The 21,845-nt window shown below is 45.6% G+C and overlaps 1 protein-coding gene across 6 annotated transcripts in view; it reads right to left on the reverse strand.

Annotated features, from left to right (window-relative positions):
- Positions 1-21,845, reverse strand: part of LOC115168400 (IQ motif and SEC7 domain-containing protein 1) — a 223,846-nt gene that overhangs the window by 42,350 nt on the left and 159,651 nt on the right. The window contains exon 1 of one of the 6 annotated variants that reach the window (XM_029723642.1): positions 2,304-2,687. The exons of the other annotated variants lie outside the window; for them this stretch is intronic. Within the exon in view, the coding sequence (XP_029579502.1) occupies positions 2,304-2,368 (65 nt within the window). The 5' untranslated portion in view covers positions 2,369-2,687. Of the gene's footprint in view, positions 1-2,303; positions 2,688-21,845 lie in introns of those variants that run through there. 6 annotated transcript variants of the gene reach the window in all.

The raw sequence follows: 21,845 nt of genomic DNA on the forward strand, positions 1-21,845 counted from the left end.
CAGTAAAGAACTGTCTCTTTTGAAAGAGAGATGGCTCGGTGGTGGTGCATCATCAACAGACCACTCACTCAATATGGCCGTCATTCACAAAGCACTCCCAATATAGGCTGCTACAGTACAGTCCTCACCACACCAACGTACAGGCCCAGTCAGACCTGGTGCTGGATGGCTGCTGTCTGAACCTGAGCCTGCAAGTTTTCATGTGTCTAGTGGCGATGCTAACAACCAGACAGTCATTCTCTCAGTAATTAATAATTCAATTAGCCGCCGCACCACACTCCACACCTGCCCTTGACGATCCAGCCATAAGATAACAGCCCCATCAGTCAGTCACAGCCAGTGACTCCACAGGAATGCCCTTCAACTCATGACAATGGGCAGAAATACAGCACACATACATTTTCTTGTGTTACAGACGAATTTAAAATGGATTAAATGGAGATGTTTTGTCACTGGCCTACACACAATACCCCATAATGTCAAAGTGCATATATGTTTTTGACATTTTTACTAATTAATGAATTTCAAACACAGATTCAACCACAAAGACCAGGGAAGTTTTCCAATGCCTCTCACCTGTTTGTAGATGAATATCCCTTTGAGAATGGTGAAGTTATTATTACACTTTTGATGGTGTATTAATACACCCAGTCACTACAAGATACAGGTGTCCTTCCTAATTCAGTTGCCGAAGAGGAAGGAAACTACTCAGGAATTTCACCATGAGGCCAATGGTGACTTTAAAACAGTTAGAGAGTTTAATGGCTGTGGTAGGAGAATATTGAAAAAGGATCAACAACATTGTACTTACTCCACAATACTAACCTAATTGACAAAGTGAAAAGAAGGAAGCCTGTAAAGAATAAAAATACTCCAAAACATGTATCTGTTTGCAACAAGGCACCAAAGTAATACTGCAGAAAGTGTGGCAAAGCAATTAGCTTTTTGTCCTGAATACAGGTTTGGGGCAAATCCAATACAACACATTACTGAGTATGACTCTCCATATTTTCAAGCATAATGGTGGCTGCATCATGTTATGGGTATGCTTGTAATCGTTAAGGACTGGGGAATTTTTCAGGATAAAAAAACAGAATAGAGCTAAGCACAGGCAAAATCCTAGAGGAAAACCTGATTCAGTCTACTTCCCACCAGACACTGGGAGATGAATTCACCTTTCAGCAGGACAATAACCTAAAACACAAGGCCAAATCTACACTGGAATTGCTTACCAAGAAGACAGCGAATGTTCTTGAGTGGCCTAGTTACAGATTTGACTTGAAACTATTTGAAAATCTATGTCAACACCTGAAAATAGTTGTCTAGCAATGATCAACAACCAATCTGACAGAGCTTGAAGAATTCTGAAAATAATAAAATGGGCAAATGTTGCACAACCAGGTGTGGAAAACGCTTAGCGACTTACCCAGAAAGACTCACAGCTGTAATCGCTGCCAAAGGTGCTTCTACAAAGTATTGACTCAGGGGTGTGAATACTTGAATTAGATATTTCTGTATTTGATTACATTTGCAAACATTTCTAAAAACTTGATTTCACTTTGTCATTATGGGCTATTGTGTGTAGATGGGTGAGAAAAAACATATAATTAATCCATTTTAAATGCAGGCTGTAATAACAAAATTTGAAATAAGTCAAGGGGTATTAATACTTTCTGAAGGCACTGTACATGTCAGTTAGACTGACACTATACCGTAGCAGTATTGATGTATCACATTCTGTAAAGCTGCAAACAATCTATTCAGTTATGCAAAGAGGCCAAGTGAAAATCACCTATTTTGTTAAAAGAAGAGGTGATATCGAAATGGCACACCCAACACCTATGCAACTCGATTAAGTTGGAGCACAGAATTCATTATCGTGAACCTAATATCACAACTGTAAGATAACTACTGTCTTCTACCCTGGCTCATGTAATGTGGATATGCTATGCACGTCACTAGAAAAGCACTATGTTAAGAATGGGAGACACATATCAAAGCATGCATACAGAGATTGTGTTGCACACACACAAGCACGCAGACACACACACATTTCTGTTTAAGAAACATTGTGCCTGATCACTTGCCATACTAGCCTTGTCTAACCTTACCCGATTACAAACAGTACAGAAGAACAGATCAGGAGAAAAATATATGTACAACACACACACACACACACACACACACACACACACACACACACACACACACACACACACACACACACACACACACACACACACACACACACACACACACACACACACACACACACACACACACACACACACACACTGCCTTACCAGCTGTCCAGCTCCAGCTCCAGTAAGGACTGGGTCTTCTCTGAGTTACAGTGCAAACACCACATGCTATCTAGCAGTCACAAGACGAGGTGCTCCAAGCATTACCAGCCATCTTTCCCTGTTACTGCCTATGGATCCGTCTCAGATGGGACCCAGTCCCATCGCCTAGCCCTCTAGGTATAGCACTGCATTAGCAGCATACAGTATATTCCCATTGCTTTGCCATCTCAAGGCAGCGCCCTATGGATGTATGGCAGGCAGGCGGGCTAGCAGTGATTGCTAGGTGGCAGAGGAAGTCAGTATAGCCCCTGACAGACGAATGGAGGAATCTTTCACTCACTCTTTCCTTCCCTCTCTCTCTCTCTGTCTGTCCTCAGCTCTTCAGGCTGGCAGGAGTGTGTGTGAGGTGGAAGTGGGGGCTGGTGGGTGGAGACGCTGGACTGGTAGCAGTATGGATGGAGGCGGGAGCAGGGAAGGGGGTGTGTGTTCTGTAGCTAGGGAGAGGAAAGGGGATGGAATTCCTCTAGCAGAACGCTGAGGGGGGAATACAAATGACCCTGGACCAACAAGGATAAAAAAGTAATGCTATCTGAGGGAGGGGAAAAAAACATGAGAGGAAGGTATGGAGGGAGGGAGAGGAAGGTATGGAGGGAGGGAGAGGAAGGTATGGAGGGAGGGAGAGGAAGGTATGGAGGGAGGGAGAGGAAGGTATGGAGGGAGGGAGAGGAAGGTATGGAGGGAGAGGAAGGTATGGAGGGAGAGGAAGGTATGGAGGGAGAGGAAGGTATGGAGGGAGAGGAAGCGAGCCACGAAGGGCACACAGACAGAGTGAGAGGGGGGAGAGAGAGAAAGAGAGAGAAAGAGAGGGGGAGAGAGAGAGAGAGAGAGAGAGGAGAGAGAGAGGGGAGAGAGAGAGAAAGAGAGAGAAAGAGAGGGGGAGAACGAGAGAGAGAGGAGAGCCAGAGGGGAGAGAGAGGTGGAAGCACCTCTTTTAATAGTCTTTCAGGGTCCAGCACTGAATGTTTGCATATAAACAATGAGGAAAAATAGGAAGAGAGAAAGGTCTTTGTTAGTATGAATTTAGAGGCCCCTCCTCTCCCTCCCTCCATATCTCTAATGCAATCCCAAAGGATATAACAGCTACTGTACAGTCGACCCTGCCTTTCTGTATCGGTATACCCTCTTAATTTCTCTATTCCTCTCTCATCACCTATTCTTTTGACCTTCCCATTTCAAGATGTCCCTTCCGCATTCTCTGTAATGTCTGTATTCAGCTCTTTCAAGCTCGATCATGGATGGAAGATAATGAAGCAGCACACAGCATGTGTCCCATTGCACCATAATGGACTGAGTGTGTCAGTCAGGCATGAGCTCCAGTAGAACCTCTTGCCTGCGATGGTGCTGTGCTCTCTAGGCTCCTTAAGGTTGACAGGACAGGGCCCGAGAACAATTAACCCAGTAAGAGAGGGGGTTGGGCTATGGGGGGAACAAGGCCAAACTGCCCCCCAGTCAGGGGTATTTTTGGGGGATAATGACAACAGGCACCAGAAATATGGGGAGAATGGTTCCCAGATGAGTCGGGTTTACTGGGGACACCAATCACTGACGTGCTTGTCTCAGGAGGAAGGTGGTGATTTCCTCTAATTACAAGCCTGGACCCTGGGCTTCCCCGGGGAGAAAATTATTGCTTCCTTTGGCCCCTTTTCATCTGGGACTTCAAATGGAAGATTGAGAGAGAAACAGAAAGAGGGAGGAAGTCAGAGAGACACAGAGAAAGAGAAATAGAAGGAAGCTCACAAGGAAAAAATGTGCATATTTTACCATGTGTGTCTGTGAGCTGAGCTGAGTGGCGGGTGGGGAACATAATGGTTATAGAGACAGCAGATGGCTGAGCTGCTGCAGGAGGAGGAGGGCAGACTGACTAAGGAGCTATTTCAGACGGAGCAGAGACCCAGACCCGTAGTGCTGCTGTAGCCCCACAGCTGGCGACACATTGCACAGCAGCAGACACCCAACTCCATTTGACAGGAATTACCTGTCACGCAGTCTTTCCATTGTTTAGAAGCCCTGTTTAGTTCCGACCGACAGTAAACAAAACGCCCACACCAAGAAGAAAAACGGTATCAAAAACCCACAACTTCTTAAACGGCTTTGAATCTATTTTACAGGCTCATTATGTTGTAATTCAGACGTGTTAGTAAACCCAAGGCGAGAGCCTCTAAGCGTTTCGCCGGTATTTTGAAATGAGTCCAGAATATTATCAAAGCCCCTCGGGCTGCAGCGGCAGTCAATACTTTCATCACAAGAGATACTAAATAAATAAACACAATCCATGCTGACATTCATTTGGAAGGAAGATTTGAATTGATATGAGGGGAGGATTTCATTACGGTCTGGTGGTCCAGTGGTGAGATGGACGGCTACATTATCAGAGCCACTTAGATTTGTTAGGAATGATTACGGGTCTGGAGAATATCACTTGATTTCATATGGTTGATTAAAATTTTTGGGGAGTGAGTTTAATATGCAAGGACAAGCATACGGCCTCAAGCAAGCGGAACTTTTGGTAATATCTGTATAAGATCAGGACTGGCTCAGTGTGGCTCAAGTTCAACATAATTGGAACCATTTATGTAGGACCTCAATTGAAAACATTGATAAGCAGTTCAAAGAATGACAGCACTATCTAAAAATGAAGAATGCAAAATGCAATTTCAAAAGGAGTACCCCCCTGAGATCATGGTGTTTGACAAGGATATATTAATGATCTGCATCAAAACTACCGTTCCAAATATTTTCTGCTGATGATACAAGTGTGTTCTTTCCCACAGCAATGTCAACTATCTCACTGAATAAACTGCTAAACACATGCAAGCACTGTTAAAACTGAGTACAAGGAAAGTGAACAAATATGTATTGACTTTAAATACTGAACAAACCCTCTGTGTCTACCTCCTCCATCTCTCTCTTGCTCTGTGTGTATATGTCGGAAAACCTTCTATATCCCTCTGCCCCTCTCCAAGCGTCTGCACAGCTCTCTCCATGGGAATGATGTCATGGTTGGGAATTCCAACAGGGGGCCCTGTCTGTGCTCATAAAAAACCCAGAGTCTCCCCAGCTCACTGCACATGGCCTGACTGAATTACAGCTCCCAGTCCATCACCCTCTCCTGGCCTTGGCAAGAATAGCAGATCTGGGACATCACCACTTTATGGCATATTTTGTCTGAAAGGTTAGCTTCACAGACCATTTCCATATTTCAGTCTAGCACTTCACGAATAATACTGAGTTATGAATGCCTTACATTCAGAAAATGTTAGAAAATATAACTGAAAATGGAAAACGGCACCTAGCTACAGTACTGCAGATTCCTGAGACCTCCAGTGTTTTTCCATTGAAGCGATAGCTAGTTTCCTGGAGACCCACTCACAGAGTTTGTATTGTATAATAAAGAGTTGTGCTGCACTACTCTGTCTACATGATGTCTTGCACCATTTCTCATATTTGCTTTCTTGGGAGGCCAAGCCAAGGCCAGTGAGAACTGCACCAGAAAAAATGATAACGCAGACGACACCATTTTGTATACTTCTGGCCCCTCTTTGGACACTGTGTTAACTAACCTCCAGACGAGCTTCAATGCCATACAACTCTCCTTCCGTGGCCTCCAACTGCTCTTAAACACAAGTAAAACTAAATACATGCTATTCAATCGATCACTGCCCGCACCTGCCCGCTTGTCCAGCATCACTACTCTGGACGGCTCTGACTTAGAATATGTGGACAACTACAAATACCTAGGTGTCTGGTTAGACTGTAAGCTCTCCTTCCAGACTCACATTAAGCATCTCCAATCCAAAATTAAATCTAGAATAGGCCTCCTATATCGCAACAAAGCATCCTTCACTCATGCTGCCAAACATACCCTCGTAAAACTGACCATCCTACCGATCCTCGACTTCGGTGATGTCATCTACAAAATAGCCTCCAACACTCTACTCAACAAACTGGATGCAGTCTATCACAGTGCCATCCGTTTTGTCACCAAAGCCCCATATACTACCCACCATTGCGACCTGTACGCTCTCGTTGGTTGGCCCTCGCTTCATACTCGTCACCAAACCATCTGGCTACAGGTTATCTACAAGTCTCTGCTAGGTAAAGCCCCGCCTTATCTCAGCTCACTGGTCACCATAGGAGCACCCACGCGTAGCACGCGCTCTAGCAGGTATATCTCACTGGTCACCCCCAAATCCAATTCCTCCTTTGGTTGTCTTTCCTTCCAGTTCTCTGCTGCCAATGACTGGAATGAACTGCAAAAATCTCTGAAGCTGGAGACTCTTATCTCCCTCACTAGCTTTAAGCACCAGCTGTCATAGCAGCTTACAGATCACTGCACCTGTACATAGCCCATCTGTAAACAGCCCATCTTTCTACCTACCTCATCCCCATACTGTATTTATTTATCTTGCTCCTTTGCACTCCAGTATCTCTACTTGCACATTCATCTTCTGCACATCTACCATTCCAGTGTTTAATTGCTATATTGTAATTACTTCGCCACCATGGCCTATTTATTGCCTTAACTTGCCTCATTTGCACTCACTGTATGTAGACTTTTTGTTTTATTTTGTTCTACTGTATTATTGACTGTATGTTTTGTTTATTCCATGTGTAACTCTGTGTTGTTATATGTGTCGAACTGCTTTGCTTTATCTTGGCCAGGTCGCAGTTGCAAATGAGAACTTGTTCTCAACTAGCCTACCTGGTTAAATAAAGGTGAAATAAATAAAATAAAAATAAATAAAAATCAGACTATCTGCCCGGTCTGGAAGCAATTTGCTTGGTGATGTCATTGTTTGATACGGCAGCGTTTTAACAGAAGTAGGGGACCGGGATATTTGGAGTGAATAGTTAGGAACTCGTTCAAAGTTAGAAACAAACACATTTTTCTGGGGAATAAAGGATTCCAGTGTCTAATCGGGAGCTGGAAGCAGATGTATAAATAGGTTGGACTGACAGTAATGAAAGGATATGCAGCGTTGCTCATCAAATCCCATCCTGGCTGGCAGCGATGCCGGAACAGATGTGTTACCACTGGATCTTCAGGGAACCATCAAAGATCATCAGACACCAGCTAGTGATGTCTGAAGGGCTTGTCTTGAAAACGTGTCTCTACATCCGTTAGTAATGCCTGAACTCTACATTTAGAATAGGGAACGTGTCACTCATGTTGTACGGTACCAAAGAATAGGGACAATATATTGGATGTGACAGTAGGCAACACAGATGGGCTGTTTCTCCTCCTCCTGTTTCTCGCTGCAGCAAAATAGCAGTTTGATTGCATCAATTAAGAAGGCAAATAATTTGTTTAATTGGCCGCCAGCAGCACTAAGGTTATTCTTGTTTTGCACACAACCAATTATGCAGAGAGGGCTGCTACACCCAGCTCTCTCTAATGATGATCTCCCAACCCCTACTGTGCTGCTCACCACATTCACTCTGTGGCAGAAGATAGTAGAGTCAAATGGACAAGAATGGAAAGGTGACACAATTCAATATAAATAAAGTTGAGTATGCAATCCCAGGCCTGTGCGTTTGTACAGTCCTGGCCAAAAGTTTTGAGAATGACACAAATATACATTTTCACAAAGTTTGCTGCTTCAGTGTCTTTAGATATTTTTGTCAGATGTTACTATGGAATACTGAAGTGTAAGTACAAGCATTTCATAAGTGTCAAAGGCTTTTATTGACAATTACATGAAGTTGATGCAAAGAGTCAATATTTGCAGTGTTGACCCTTCTTTTTCAAGACCTCTGCAATCCGCCCTGGCATGCTGTCAATTAATTTCTGGGCCACATCCTGACTGATGGCAGCCCATTCTTGCATAATCAATGCTTGGAGTTTGTCAGAATTTGTGGGGTTTTGTTCGTCCATCCGCCTCTTGAGGATTGACCACAAGTTCTCAATAGGATTAAGGTCTGGAGAGTTTCCTGGCCATGGACCCAAAATATTGATGTTTTGTTCCCCGAGCCACTTAGTTATCACTTTTTCCTTATGGCAAGGTGCTCCATCATCCTGGAAAAGGCATTGTTCGTCACCAAACTGTTCCTGGATGGTTGGGAGAAGTTGCTCTCGGAGGATGTGTTGGTACCATTCTTTATTCATGGCTTTGTTCTTAGGCAAAATTGTGAGTGAGCCCACTCCCTTGGCTGAGAAGCAACCCCACACTGGTCTCAGGATGCTTTACTGTTGGCATGACACAGGACTGATGGTAGCGCCACCTTGTCTTCTCCGGACAAGCATTTTTCCAGATGCCCCAAACAATCGGAAAGGGGATTCATCAGAGAAAATGACTTTACCCCAGTCTTCAGCAGTCCAATCCCTGTACCTTTTGCAGAATATCAGTCTGTCCCTGGTGTTTTTCCTGGAGAGAAGTGGCTTCTTTTCTGCCCTTTTTGACACCAGGCTATCCTCCAAAAGTCTTCGCCTCACTGTGCGTGCAGATGCACTCACACCTGCCTGCTGTCATTCCTGAGCAAGCTCTGTACTAGTGGTGCCCCGATCCTGCAGCTGAATCAACTTTAGGAGATGGTCCTGGCGCTTGCTGGACTTTCTTGGGTGCCCTGAAGCCTTCTTCACAACAATTGAACCGCTCTCCTTGAAGTTCTTGATGATCCGATAAATGGTTGATTTAGGAGCAATCTTACTGGCAGCAATATCCTTGCCTGTGAAGCCCTTTTTGTGCAAAGCAATGATGACGGCACGTGTTTCCTTGCAGGTAACCATGGTTGAACAATGATTCCAAGCACCACCCTCCTTTTGAAGCTTCCAGTCTGTTAATCGAACTCAATCAGCATGACAGAGTGACCTCCAGCCTTGTCCTCGTCAACCTGTGTTAACAAGAGAATCACTGACATGATGTCAGCTGGTCCTTTTGTGGCAGGGCTGAAATGCAGTGGAAATGTTTTTTGGGGATTCAGTTCATTTGCATGGCAAAGAGGGACTTTGCAATTAATTGCAATTATTCTGATCACTCTTCATAACATTTTGGAGTATATGCAAATTGCCATCATACAAACTGAGGCAGCAGACTTTGTGAAAATGTATATTTGTGTCATTCTCAAAACTTTTGGCCACGACTGTACATGAGTTCTATTTTTACTGCAACCATTTTGTTAGTAACTTAAAGAAAAAAAGAGACCCTATTTTTCCTGTGTTACTGCAAATAAAATGCAGCCGTGTAAAGTGGAGCTTTGTTTGTCCATGCAGAAATGTTTTCCCTCCAGTCCTCTTTACCATATTTCTCTGTGTTCTCTCTAAGCCCCGCCCCTGAACAAAACCACACTACAAAACAGTGCTGCCATGCTAAAAACAGAGCCATGTGAGATCAGAGGTGACACACTACACTATGGTAAACACACTGTCAGGGAAATGAACAACACACCACTGCCTCTACCCACAGAGAACTGGTACTGTGGTACAATACCTCCCACTGTAGACTGTGGTGCTGTTGTTCTGTACATTACAATGACAGATTACAATCCTTTGGTAATGCCACATTTTGCAACAAAATGACTAGTAGAAGATTGGCTTTCTCTAATGCTCAGTGATGATATTACACTGCAATGGGCCTACTTAGAGGGCACAACAAGGATATATGACACAATACTAGTATTACCTTTCCTTTCCCTTTCCAGTTAGAGTATCCCTCATGATCGGCCATGCCATACAGCACTGTGCTCAGATTACCAACTGTGAGTGACCACTGAGAATATAAATACACAAGATGGCAGCTGGAGTGCATAAGCGGAGACCACTGAAACAGGCTAAATAAGGATTGGGGTGTAGTAATCTGATCTCAGATCTGTGGTTAAGGGCTAGTGACACAGAGTGCATGACAGCTGTCCCATAGATAGACACACAGGTCCTGCAGTGTGCCTCCACCCTCCAGATTGATAGGGCCATCTGCTGGCCAGAACTGACATTGGAGTCATCTCTGTTATCTCTATAAACAGTCACATAGCGACCCTGAGGGAGAGCTGAGCTATGACCATGATGTCATAAGACAATGAGGTCAGGCATCTCAGTGACCATGGAGTGAGGAGGGAAAATGGGGTCAAGAGGTGAGACAGTTATTGAACGATCCAAGGGATGGAAAAAGACACTGACCTGCTTTTACGGGGCATATTTGTCTACGTCATGTTGAGATGGTCAATTGACATGACGGCTTATGGTTCACAGAATGCATGATGTTTATTTATGTTGAATTTAATCAAAACATAAAATACCAAACAAGTCTCATCATATTTTCTGGGACTGGAAAATAGAAGTACAGTCAGTTGCATTACTGCATCTCACAACAACAAAAGGTGATGTAAAAAAAACAACATCAAAAGGAAACAACATTTTCTGTACATTTCAAACACATTTCTACAGGAAAAAAACTGAAAACTTCTTGACTTCCCTTCAGCAGCCAAACACTGTGGAGCCTTTTGAACCAAACTACAGGTCTGTGCTGACATCTACTTCCTGGTCTAACGACACCATGGTGACCAATCCATCATCAGTCAGACTCCCAGCCTGTAAAGCGGAGGCCAAACGCTGTAAAAGACGCCTCCCTCGCCTCTCCTTCCTTTCTCTGGCTCCAAAATTGATTTTCAATGGCTTTGAAACATTGGTGGGTAAAAACTGCTTCTGACGGTTACAAAAATAGTTTGAAACCTGATCATCTATATTCCAGACGTAAGCTGTGTGCGTGAAACATTTTTAATATAATAACTGGCCTGTTTGTTTTGGGCGATTGACAAGTACATCTGACTATTAAATCCAATTAGACACACAAGAGCAAAGTGAAATCTAATGATGCTGTTGATTTAAGCAAATTGACTGTACGGCCCACAATAACATCTGTTGTCAGTTGAATTAGTTTGCATTATTGGTCAGTCGCATCAGAGATCAGACAAACTTTCAGTGAAAAATACACTATTATTTTTGTAAGGATGTACGTACAATGTAAGTATTACAGTGAGAAAGACAGGGAGAATGAGAAGCAGAGAAAGAACTAGGGGGGGGGGGGGCAGTGGGGTGAAAGGGTCAAAACAACACCTCAACAACAAATCCTCTTCATCCCTCCTCCCCACTCTCTGTCATCCGCCTAACCCCCTCACATTTCCCCTTCCCCAACCACATCCAGCTAATCACTTCTCCAGTCATGTCCTGTTCTCCTTCTCTCTATAGTCTGCTCTCTCAGCCATGGGGTTCTACTGGAGCTGTGCTAGATCTGCTTACCTACTATGTGCTCCCTTGCCCTCGTATGTTCTGGCCTGGCAGTACCCGCTGTATCTCTGTGGCATCCGAGCCCCAAAGGACACTGGTGCAATTGAGCCCAAGAGGAGCACCTCCCTGCCCTGCCGTTTGCACTGGCGCTGCCCATTGTTTGAGTTGGCACAGGGCATAAAGCAAGCCTTTCTCGTGCTGCCTGCCGCATCGTACATTTTACATCTTTGATTAGGGACGGAAGCAACAAGGCCTGCCCTGTGGCGATGTGTCAAGCTGTCAAATTGACAAATAATATATATATATATATATATATATATATATATATATATATATATATATATACTGGGTGGTTTGAGCCCTGAATGCTGAGTGGCTGACAGCTGTGCTATAGGAGACCGTATACCATGGGTAAAACATGTATTTTTACTGCTCTAATTACGTTGGAAACCAGTTTATAATAGCAATAAGGCTTTATGGTATATGGCCAATATACCACGGCTAAGGGCTGTGTCCAGGCCATCTGCATTGTGTCGCGTCTATGAACAGTCCTTAGCCGTGGTGTATTGGCCATATACCACACCTCCTCGGGCTTTGTTGCTTAATTATACCATTTCCATTTTGTGAAAGAAACTCAAACACAGAAGTTGCAGACTGTTTGAAACTCAAACACAGGCAAAGGTTGAGACTATGAGAGCTGTGCTGAATGACTTTCTGTGCTCCTTCTGAAACGGAGAAGACTGATGATTTTTCACATTAATGACCTTCTCATTTGGCCGTTGACAGTAGTGCAATAATTCATTTCACACAAAGTTGTTTTAGGCAAAAGTGCTCTGTACTAAATGATTAAGGCCAGCTGTGGGAGTGACAGCAGCCACGGGGCTAGTCGAGATAATGGCCAGCTGTGGGAGTGACAGCAGCCACGGGGCTAGTGGAGATAATGGCCAGCTGTGGGAGTGACAGCAGCCACGGGGCTAGTGGAGATAATGGCCAGCTGTGGGAGTGACAGCAGCCACGGGGCTAGTCGAGATAATGGCCAGCTGTGGGAGTGACAGCAGCCACGGGGCTAGTCGAGATAATGGCCAGCTGTGGGAGTGACAGCAGCCACGGGGCTAGTGGAGATAATGGCCAGCTGTGGGAGTGACAGCAGCCACGGGGCTAGTGGAGATAATGGCCAGCTGTGGGAGTGACAGCAGCCACGGGGCTAGTGGAGATAATGGCCAGCTGTGGGAGTGACAGCAGCCACGGGGCTAGTGGAGATAATGGCCAGCTGTGGGAGTGACAGCAGCCACGGGGCTAGTCGAGATAATGGCCAGCTGTGGGAGTGATTGCAGCCACGGGGCTAGTCGAGATAATGGCCAGCTGTGGGAGTGACAGCAGCCACGGGGCTTGTGGAGATAATGGCCAGCTGTGGGAGTGACAGCAGCCACGGGGCTAGTCGAGATAATGGCCAGCTGTGGGAGTGACAGCAGCCACGGGGCTAGTCGAGATAATGGCCAGCTGTGGGAGTGACAGCAGCCACGGGGCTAGTCGAGATAATGGCCAGCTGTGGGCGTGACAGCAGCCACGGGGCTAGTGGAGATAATGGCCAGCTGTGGGAGTGACAGCAGCCACGGGGCTAGTGGAGATAATGGCCAGCTGTGGGCGTGACAGCAGCCACGGGGCTAGTGGAGATAATGGCCAGCTGTGGGAGTGACAGCAGCCACGGGGCTAGTGGAGATAATGGCCAGCTGTGGGAGTGACAGCAGCCACGGGGCTAGTCGAGATAATGGCCAGCTGTGGGAGTGACAGCAGCCACGGGGCTAGTGGAGATAATGGCCAGCTGTGGGAGTGACTGCAGCCACGGGGCTAGTGGAGATAATGGCCAGCTGTGGGAGTGACAGCAGCCACGGGGCTAGTGGAGATAATGGCCAGTTGTGGGAGTGACAGCAGCCACGGGGCTAGTGGAGATAATGGCCGACAAGGTGATTAGCACTGAGTGACATCATCACCTAAAGAGATCTCCTACAGATGGAGAGTTAAGCTATGGATTTAACAGGAGGAAATTAATGTCATGCAAATGGTGGGAAGGCTGAGATAAGGAACACCATATCACTGTGATTTGAGAGGTACAGTAGATCTCACCTTGAGGAAAAGGGGAAGGACTCTTTTTATCTTCCATACAATATTAACCTCACTTGCCAAGCTTCTAGATTCTCCTATAGTGATGTCAGACACCGTTGTTAAAAGAGGCTCACACAACAGTGAAGCCACAGAAGTATTCTGATTCTAATCTATGAGTGGGGATCCTAAAAGGTGTGTCCAGTATGTCCTCATATTATGATACTGTAAAAAACACAAGAGTAGCATGAACCTAAAATATAGGCCTAAAGACAGGCTTCTATTGGACAGCCAGATAGCTATAGTTTGACCGCTAAAAGCATTGTGGTGGAGGTCGGGGAACTGCAGCGTCAGGCCCTCAAATATTTGTTAACTGAAGGAAATCCTAACCGGTTTCTAACCTCCTCTCTTTTCCAAAACGCTGCAAATCTGAGCGGAAAACAACAACTAAGTCCAAACCCCTGTCACAGAATGTACCTCTGAAAACGGTCAGCCTATCAGTTTACTGGTGACGGTAACCTGGGATGTTTGAGCTTTTTTCAACTGCAACGGGACCTGGATCATTAGTATTTAAATATTCATTAAAAGGTTTGCTTGAAAGCATCTCAAAAATGAAGGGGAAATTAGGAGATACATTATTCATGTCCTGCAATACCTCCATTTGTAAAGCCTTGGGTTTGTTGTAGCTAGCAGTGGACACATTATACTGTAGGTCACTGTGTAAAACATGGAAACAATGTGTCCTTTGAAAAAACATATTCATGGATAACTAATTTAACCAGTCATACTGTCTTTCATTTTTGCTTTCACTAAATGTTCTTATGCTCTGTGAAAATGAGAAGCTAAGCCAACTTGTCTTCAGGTCACGAGAGTGTTGAGAAATATTTTCCTGTCGTCAACACATTCCAGTGGAACCAGAAATCCTGAGTGTGCAAATTCCATTCATACTTCATTTCCAGCAAGTCTTGGAAGAGTGCAAGCCAGCACATCTACTGTCACTCCATATTCATAAAACCCCCTCCAAGCTGACAGGAAGGAAGGAACAGAGACTTTTTAAGAATGTGAGAACTTCATCTCATGACCCGAGCCACGGGCAAGGAGAGGCGATGTATATCATAAATGAATTATACAGCACCAAGTTTTATGTTTCAGTCGCTTCAATGCTTTTGATAAGGTTTAAGATGGTGCTAAATCATTTACTAGAGAGTGGAATAGGCCTATGTACTGTAGAACACATGGATTCCTCTACCATTTTCAATGACAAATGACCCGACACACTTACTTTGCTTCGTGTCCATTAAATCCATACAGAACCAAAATCTCCTAGACCTCATCTAACATCCTAGTGAAAGCCAATAGGGATAGAATCCCTTGTTCGGAATATGTTTCTTTCATTTATTACGTTTATTTGGCAGGGACACTGTACGACAAAACATACGTCTAACAGTATGGGAAGTGATGTGTTGCACCAGATTTAGCTGACCAAAGAAATCCCTGGATACACAACATTCACACACCCACATGACATCAACATCAACACAAAGCTCACAACACTCCAAACCCAATTAGGCCCTGCAGAATGAGGGGAAAGAATCACAGTCATTACTGAGACATGTATTACAACCAGAGAGCCAATCTCTCCAGTGTCTTGGCCTTATCCTGGCCACTGTGATATACACTGAGTATACCAAACATTAAGAACACATGCTTTTTACATGACTTAGAATGACCAGGTGAATCCAGGTGAAAGCTATGATCCCTTATTGGTGTCACTTATTAAATGCACTTCAAATCAGTGTGGATGAAGGGGAAGAGACGGGTTAAAGAAGGATTTTGGGCAAGACAAAAGATTTAAGTGCCTTTGAACGGGGTATGGTAGTAGGTGCCAGGCACACCGGTTTGTGTCAAGAACTGCAACACTGCTGGGTTTTTCACGCTCAACAGTTTCCCATGTGTATCAAGAATGGTCCACCACCCAAAGGATATCCAGTAAACTTGACACCTGTTGGAAGCATTGGAGTCAACATAGGCCAGTACCCCTGTGGAAGGCTTCGACACCTTGTAGTCCAAGACCCCAGGAATTGAGGCTGTTCTGAGGGCAAAAGGGTGGGGTGCAACTATTAGAAAGGTGTTCCAAATCTTTTGTTCACTCAGTGTTCGCTCCATAAGGCTTAGTGCTTTATTGACTGCCTGCACAGTCCTGGGCTCTGTGAATTAGTCATTTGAAGCCCTCAGGTCCAGCTCTCCCAGCTTGCACGATAAGACGAGGATAAAACACTGGTCATTCCAAGGGTAGTGAGCCTCAACCGCAGTCTGAACGACCCCAGACCAGTCAGGGGATGCCCAGTTGGAGGAGCTGAGGGATCCGTGAGAAAATATGAGAGAGGGGGATGGATTTCACTCCTGTGCCTCTCTGTTTGGCTCCTTTAAATGGAGATGTGTAGGTACGGGTGGAGTACAGTGAATTCATTGAATCATAAGAGGCTGGTTGATGATTTTAAATTAGCTTACAGTTAAAGTGGCTACCACTGTAAAAACCAAACTGAATTTGGTCTTCAAAGATAAGCAGTGATTCTAATCCAATGAACTTCCTCCAAACCTGAGTTGTCACTCAGAAATAAGAAGTCATGCTAGCCAGAGCTAAAGGACAGGAGAAACTGAGCTGGTACACAGAAACATCACATGCACAGCTCAGGTGGGACTGTGCTTTCCCACCAGCCTCGCTGACAGACAGGATATGACCCTTTCCTTTCCACACACGTGCACTATAGACATATACCAGAACCACAGAGCTGAGAGTCTTTACTGCCAGGAGAGCTGAACAGGAGGACCAGTGTGAGGGTGACAAGCCCAATTTATCAGCCTCTAGCTCTGAAAGGTTAAGTGAGTAAACATTGATTTTGGCAGAACAAGGTTAAGTTGTTTTCAGCAGATGTTTGGTCTTGAGGTAAATAATATTCTATAGAGGCAGCAACAGAGTATCCCTGCTCACTTGATGCTGAATACAGAGCACATTTAGGCCTACACGCATTGGAATGTGGAGAAAACACCTGGGATTCAAAACTCTTGTTAATTCTGACTAATGATCGTTAGGGGAATACTGTGTTTCATTATGATCTCTAGCTGAAAAACAAAACTCAACTCACCCCTACAGACAACAAGACAACAAAGAATGTGTTGATGGCAGAAAGAGAGAAAGCCAGAAAGGCGAGAAAGAGAGAGAGGGGGTGAGAACGATGAGTGGCTAGTATGGAGAATGTATGATGAAAGCTCTGGCCTGACAACACATAGAAACAAGCCATTAATACACGATGACCCTGTAGTGTGCCAACCTCCATTCTGTCAAATGACTGATGAGAGAGAGACCTCTCTTGGCTCTGTGTGTTTAACTTGCTTTAACAAAGGCTCCTGTCCGGTCCGCTATAGGTTTATTTGAAAAGATGCCAATAGGGTGCTGCCGGCTGCTGAGCAGGATGAATCACCCAGGAGCTCTGCAGTGAGTCAGAGGGGAGAGCTGGGCTGGCTCTGGCTGGGGAGAGACAGGGCGGCCCTGGTCCAGCATAGACAGGACAGGGTGAACAATCATTGGTCTACAGAGAGAAACAACAGAGGACACAGGAGCCACAGATCTACAGTCACTGTTTGGACAAGAACAGTTAAGTTAAATAAACGTATGCGCACACAGAAATAAACACTTATCTCTCTTTCTCCCCTCTCTTCTCTCCCTCCAGGCAACATTAATCAGTGTAACCATGAAGTCAGACAACAGTGCAAAGCAGCAGAGCCGGTACTCCGCCGTACCGTACAATCCATTGACCTGGCAGCCTCTGCTCTCACCTGTAGAGACACTCTGGAGACACGGTCTGCATCCCTCACTGCCACACACCGACTGAGCCAGCATGTCAACAACACCCCTTAAACCCCACTACCGCAGCCACACACCGACTGAGCCAGCATGTCAACAACACCCCTTAAACCCCACTACCGCAGCCACACACCGACTGAGCCAGCATGTCAACAACACCCCTTAAACCCCACTACCGCAGCCACACACCGACTGAGCCAGCATGTCAACAACACCCCTTAAACCCCACTACCGCAGCCACACACCGACTGAGCCAGCATGTCAACAACACCCCTTAAACCCCACTACCGCAGCCACACACCGACTGAGCCAGCATGTCAACAACACCCCTTAAACCCCACTACCGCAGCCACACACCGACTGAGCCAGCATGTCAACAACACCCCTTAAACCCCACTACTGCAGCCACACACCGACTGAGCCAGCATGTCAACAACACCCCTTAAACCCCACTAACGCAGCAACACACCGACTGAGCCAACACGTCAACAACACCCCTTAAACCCCACTACTGCAGCCACACACCGACTGAGCCAGCATGTCAACAACAACCCTTAAACCCCACTACCGCAGCCACACACCGACTGAGCCAGCATGTCAACAACACCCCTTAAACCCCACTACCGCAGCCACACACCGACTGAGCCAGCATGTCAACAACAACCCTTAAACCCCACTACCGCAGCCACACACCGACTGAGCCAGCATGTCAACAACACCCCTTAAACCCCACTACTGCAGCCACACACCGACTGAGCTGGCATGTCAACAACACCCCTTAAACCCCACTAACGCAGCAACACACCGACTGAGCCAACACGTCAACAACACCCCTTAAACCCCACTACCGCAGCCACACACCGACTGAGCCGGCATGTCAACAACACCCCTTAAACCCCACTACTGCAGCCACACACCGACTGAGCCAGCATGTCAACAACACCCCTTAAACCCCACTACCGCAGCCACACACCGACTGAGCCAGCATGTCAACAACACCCCTTAAACCCCACTACCGCAGCCACACACCGACTGAGCCAGCATGTCAACAACACCCCTTAAACCCCACTACCGCAGCCACACACCGACTGAGCCAGCATGTCAACAACACCCCTTAAACCCCACTACCGCAGCCACACACCGACTGAGCCAGCATGTCAACAACACCCCTTAAACCCCACTAACGCAGCAACACACCGACTGAGCCAACACGTCAACAACACCCCTTAAACCCCACTAACGCAGCAACACACCGACTGAGCCAACACGTCAACAACACCCCTTAAACCCCACTAACGCATCAACACACTGACTGAGCCAACACGTCAACAACACCCCTTAAACCCCACTAACGCATCAACACACTGACTGAGCCAACACGTCAACAACACCCCTTAAACCCCACTAACGCATCAACACACTGACTGAGCCAACACATGTCAACAACACCCCTTAAACCCCACTACTGCAGCCAGGTAGCTACTGCTTCAGCCAGACATCAAATTCACACTGCCAGAAAAAAACCAGATACCATAAATGAGCCCACCTACCTGAGCCTCCATATATCTGTCTCCTCTGTGTCCAGTCACGAGCAGAGAAATAGAGAGAGGAGAGCGAGAGAGATGGAGCTGAAAGCCCCTGCACTATAAGGCAGGCTCGTTGATCTACATAGCGCTGAGGTCGGTAAACAAGCTGTTAGGCTAGCAGTGGATCGAGGTGGGATATAGTGCTGTAGTGTAGGCTGCCTGGGGTTGAAAGACATAGAGCACCAAACAGGAACCTGAATGTCAATAAAACAGGAAGGCTCTCCCTGCACTTTCCCCCCTCCCTCCCTCCCTCCTTCACTTGCTCTCTCCCTCTTCTCTGCTGCTTCTCTGTCCCCTTTATACCACTCTCTCTCTCTCTCTCATACACTCAGCCATTTTTTCCTCTCCCTCTTCATATCTCTCTATTTCAGTGCATTTATTCAGCTGTTGTGTTGATCCCAGGGCTCAGTGGGGACGTGTCCAGAGTCATTGTGTTGCAGCGCTGCAATGTCACCACTGTCTCTGTCGCTCATGACCAGGAATCTGAGCTCTGTCAGCAACCACTGAAACAAGTCTTTTATAATATCTACTGATTGAATATGTGCTGGCTCCCTATACTAAACATTGTATTACAATCTTTATTGGCTTGTAATAAACATTGTATTTCGATCTCAACTGGTTTGAATGAAACCACTTCTGTAGTGTATGAAAGGAAATGAAAAACTCATCACTGCACGTGATTGCACCATCTGAAACTGGAACCATGGACATTGTGAGCGGAAAGCGCTGTCAGTATCATCAGACTTTTAGAAAACCTCAACCTCTCTGTCTTTCCTCTGGGCCTCATGTCTTGTCAAGGTCTCACCAGACCTCTCCGTCTTTCCTCTGGGCCTCGTGTCTTATCAAGGTCTCACCAGACCTCTCTGTCTTTCCTCTGGGCCTCATGTCTTATCAAGGCCTCACCAGACCTCTCCGTCTTTCCTCTGGGCCTCGTGTCTTGTCAAGGTCTCACCAGACCTCTCCGTCTTTCCTCTGGGCCTCGTGTCTTGTCAAGGCCTCACCAGACCTCTCCGTCTTTCCTCTGGGCCTCGTGTCTTGTCAAGGTCTCACCAGACCTCTCTGTCTTTCCTCTGGGCCTCATGTCTTATCAAGGTCTCACCAGACCTCTCCGTCTTTCCTCTGGGCCTCATGTCTTATCAAGGTCTCACCAGACCTCTCCGTCTTTCCTCTGGGCCTCATGTCTTGTCAAGGCCTCACCAGACCTCTCCGTCTTTCCTCTGGGCCTCGTGTCTTATCAAGGCCTCACCAGACCGCTCCGTCTTTCCTCTGGGCCTCGTGTCCTATACCCCTTAGCCCAGTCCTCTGGTTCTACGCTGGGCCAGAGACCACAATACTCTGTCAGCACTTTGTTGAACACAATGGAAACATCCCTCTCCTGATATGGAGGACTTGGCTAGTCCAGATTCCAGTGACTGTTGCCACAGGATTCCCCTATTGGAAACCAGCTGTGTGCTGTAAAACTATGTAATTGTTCAATTATTTTCAGATGTATCTTTATGAATTAATCTCGGAGACCCAGAATCAAAAGCTTGCCTAAATGTGTCAGCTACTCGATGCATTTATGTTAAGAATGTCTGTCCCCGAGAGATTAGTATGTATTAATCAATCAAATGGCTTTAATAGACTAATCTGTGTCAATTACAAAACCCATCTGTAACTTTGGTGTACTAAACCATATTCATATGATATTTCTTCCAGCAAAGCTGCTATGTTTCTCTCGGCTCCCAGCAGGAGCCCCCCATTATCTCTGAAAATAAGAAAGTAAATGCTGCCTATAAATATCTATAGAAACTACCTTCAGAGACACCAGTGCGAGAGCGGAGAGAGAGTGAGAGAGCGAGAGATACTCTGAGGTAATCCATACAATGCCAAAGTCCTCCCACATTCCCTCATCTCTTATTTTTCTGCCCTCCAATGGTTCACAGTGGAATATACAGTACCAGTCAAAAGTTTGGACACACCTACTCAATCAAGGGTTTTTCTTTATTTTTAAGATTTTCTACAGTGTAGACTATGAAGACTATGAAATAACACATATGGAATCATGAAGTAACCAAAAAAGTGTTAAACAAATCAAAATGTATTTTATATTTGAGATTCTTCAAAGTAGCCACCCTTTGCCTTGGTGACAGCTTTGCGCACTCTTGGCATTCTGTCAACCACTATCGTGAGGTAGTCACCTGGAATGCATTTCAATTAACAGGTGTGCCTTGTTAAAAGTTGATTTGTGAAATGTATTTCCTTCTTAATATGTTTGAGCCAATCAGTTATGTTGTGACAAGGTAGGGGTGGTATACAGAAGATAGCCCTATTTGGTAAAAGACCAAGTCCATATTATGGCAAGAACAGCTCAAATAAGCAAAGAGAAACGACAGTCCATCATTACTTGCAAGACATGAAGGGCAGTCAATACAGAAAATGTCAAGAGCTTTGAAAGTTTCTTTAAGTGCAGTCGCAAAAACCATCAAGCACTATGATGAAACTGGCTCTCATGAGGACTGGCTCTCAGAGTTACCTCTGCTGCAGAGGATAAGTTCATTAGAGTTCCAGCCTCAGAAATTGCAGCCAAATAAATGCAACAGACACATCTCAACATCAACTGTTCAGAGGAGACAGCGTGAATCAGGCCTTCATGGTCGAATTGCTGCAAAGAAACCACTACTAAAGGACACCAATAATAAGAAGAGACTTACTTGGGCCAAGAAACACTAATG

The sequence above is a fragment of the Salmo trutta genome, chromosome 30, assembly GCF_901001165.1.
Source record: "Salmo trutta chromosome 30, fSalTru1.1, whole genome shotgun sequence".
In the NCBI taxonomy this organism is placed as follows: Eukaryota; Metazoa; Chordata; class Actinopteri; order Salmoniformes; family Salmonidae; genus Salmo; species Salmo trutta.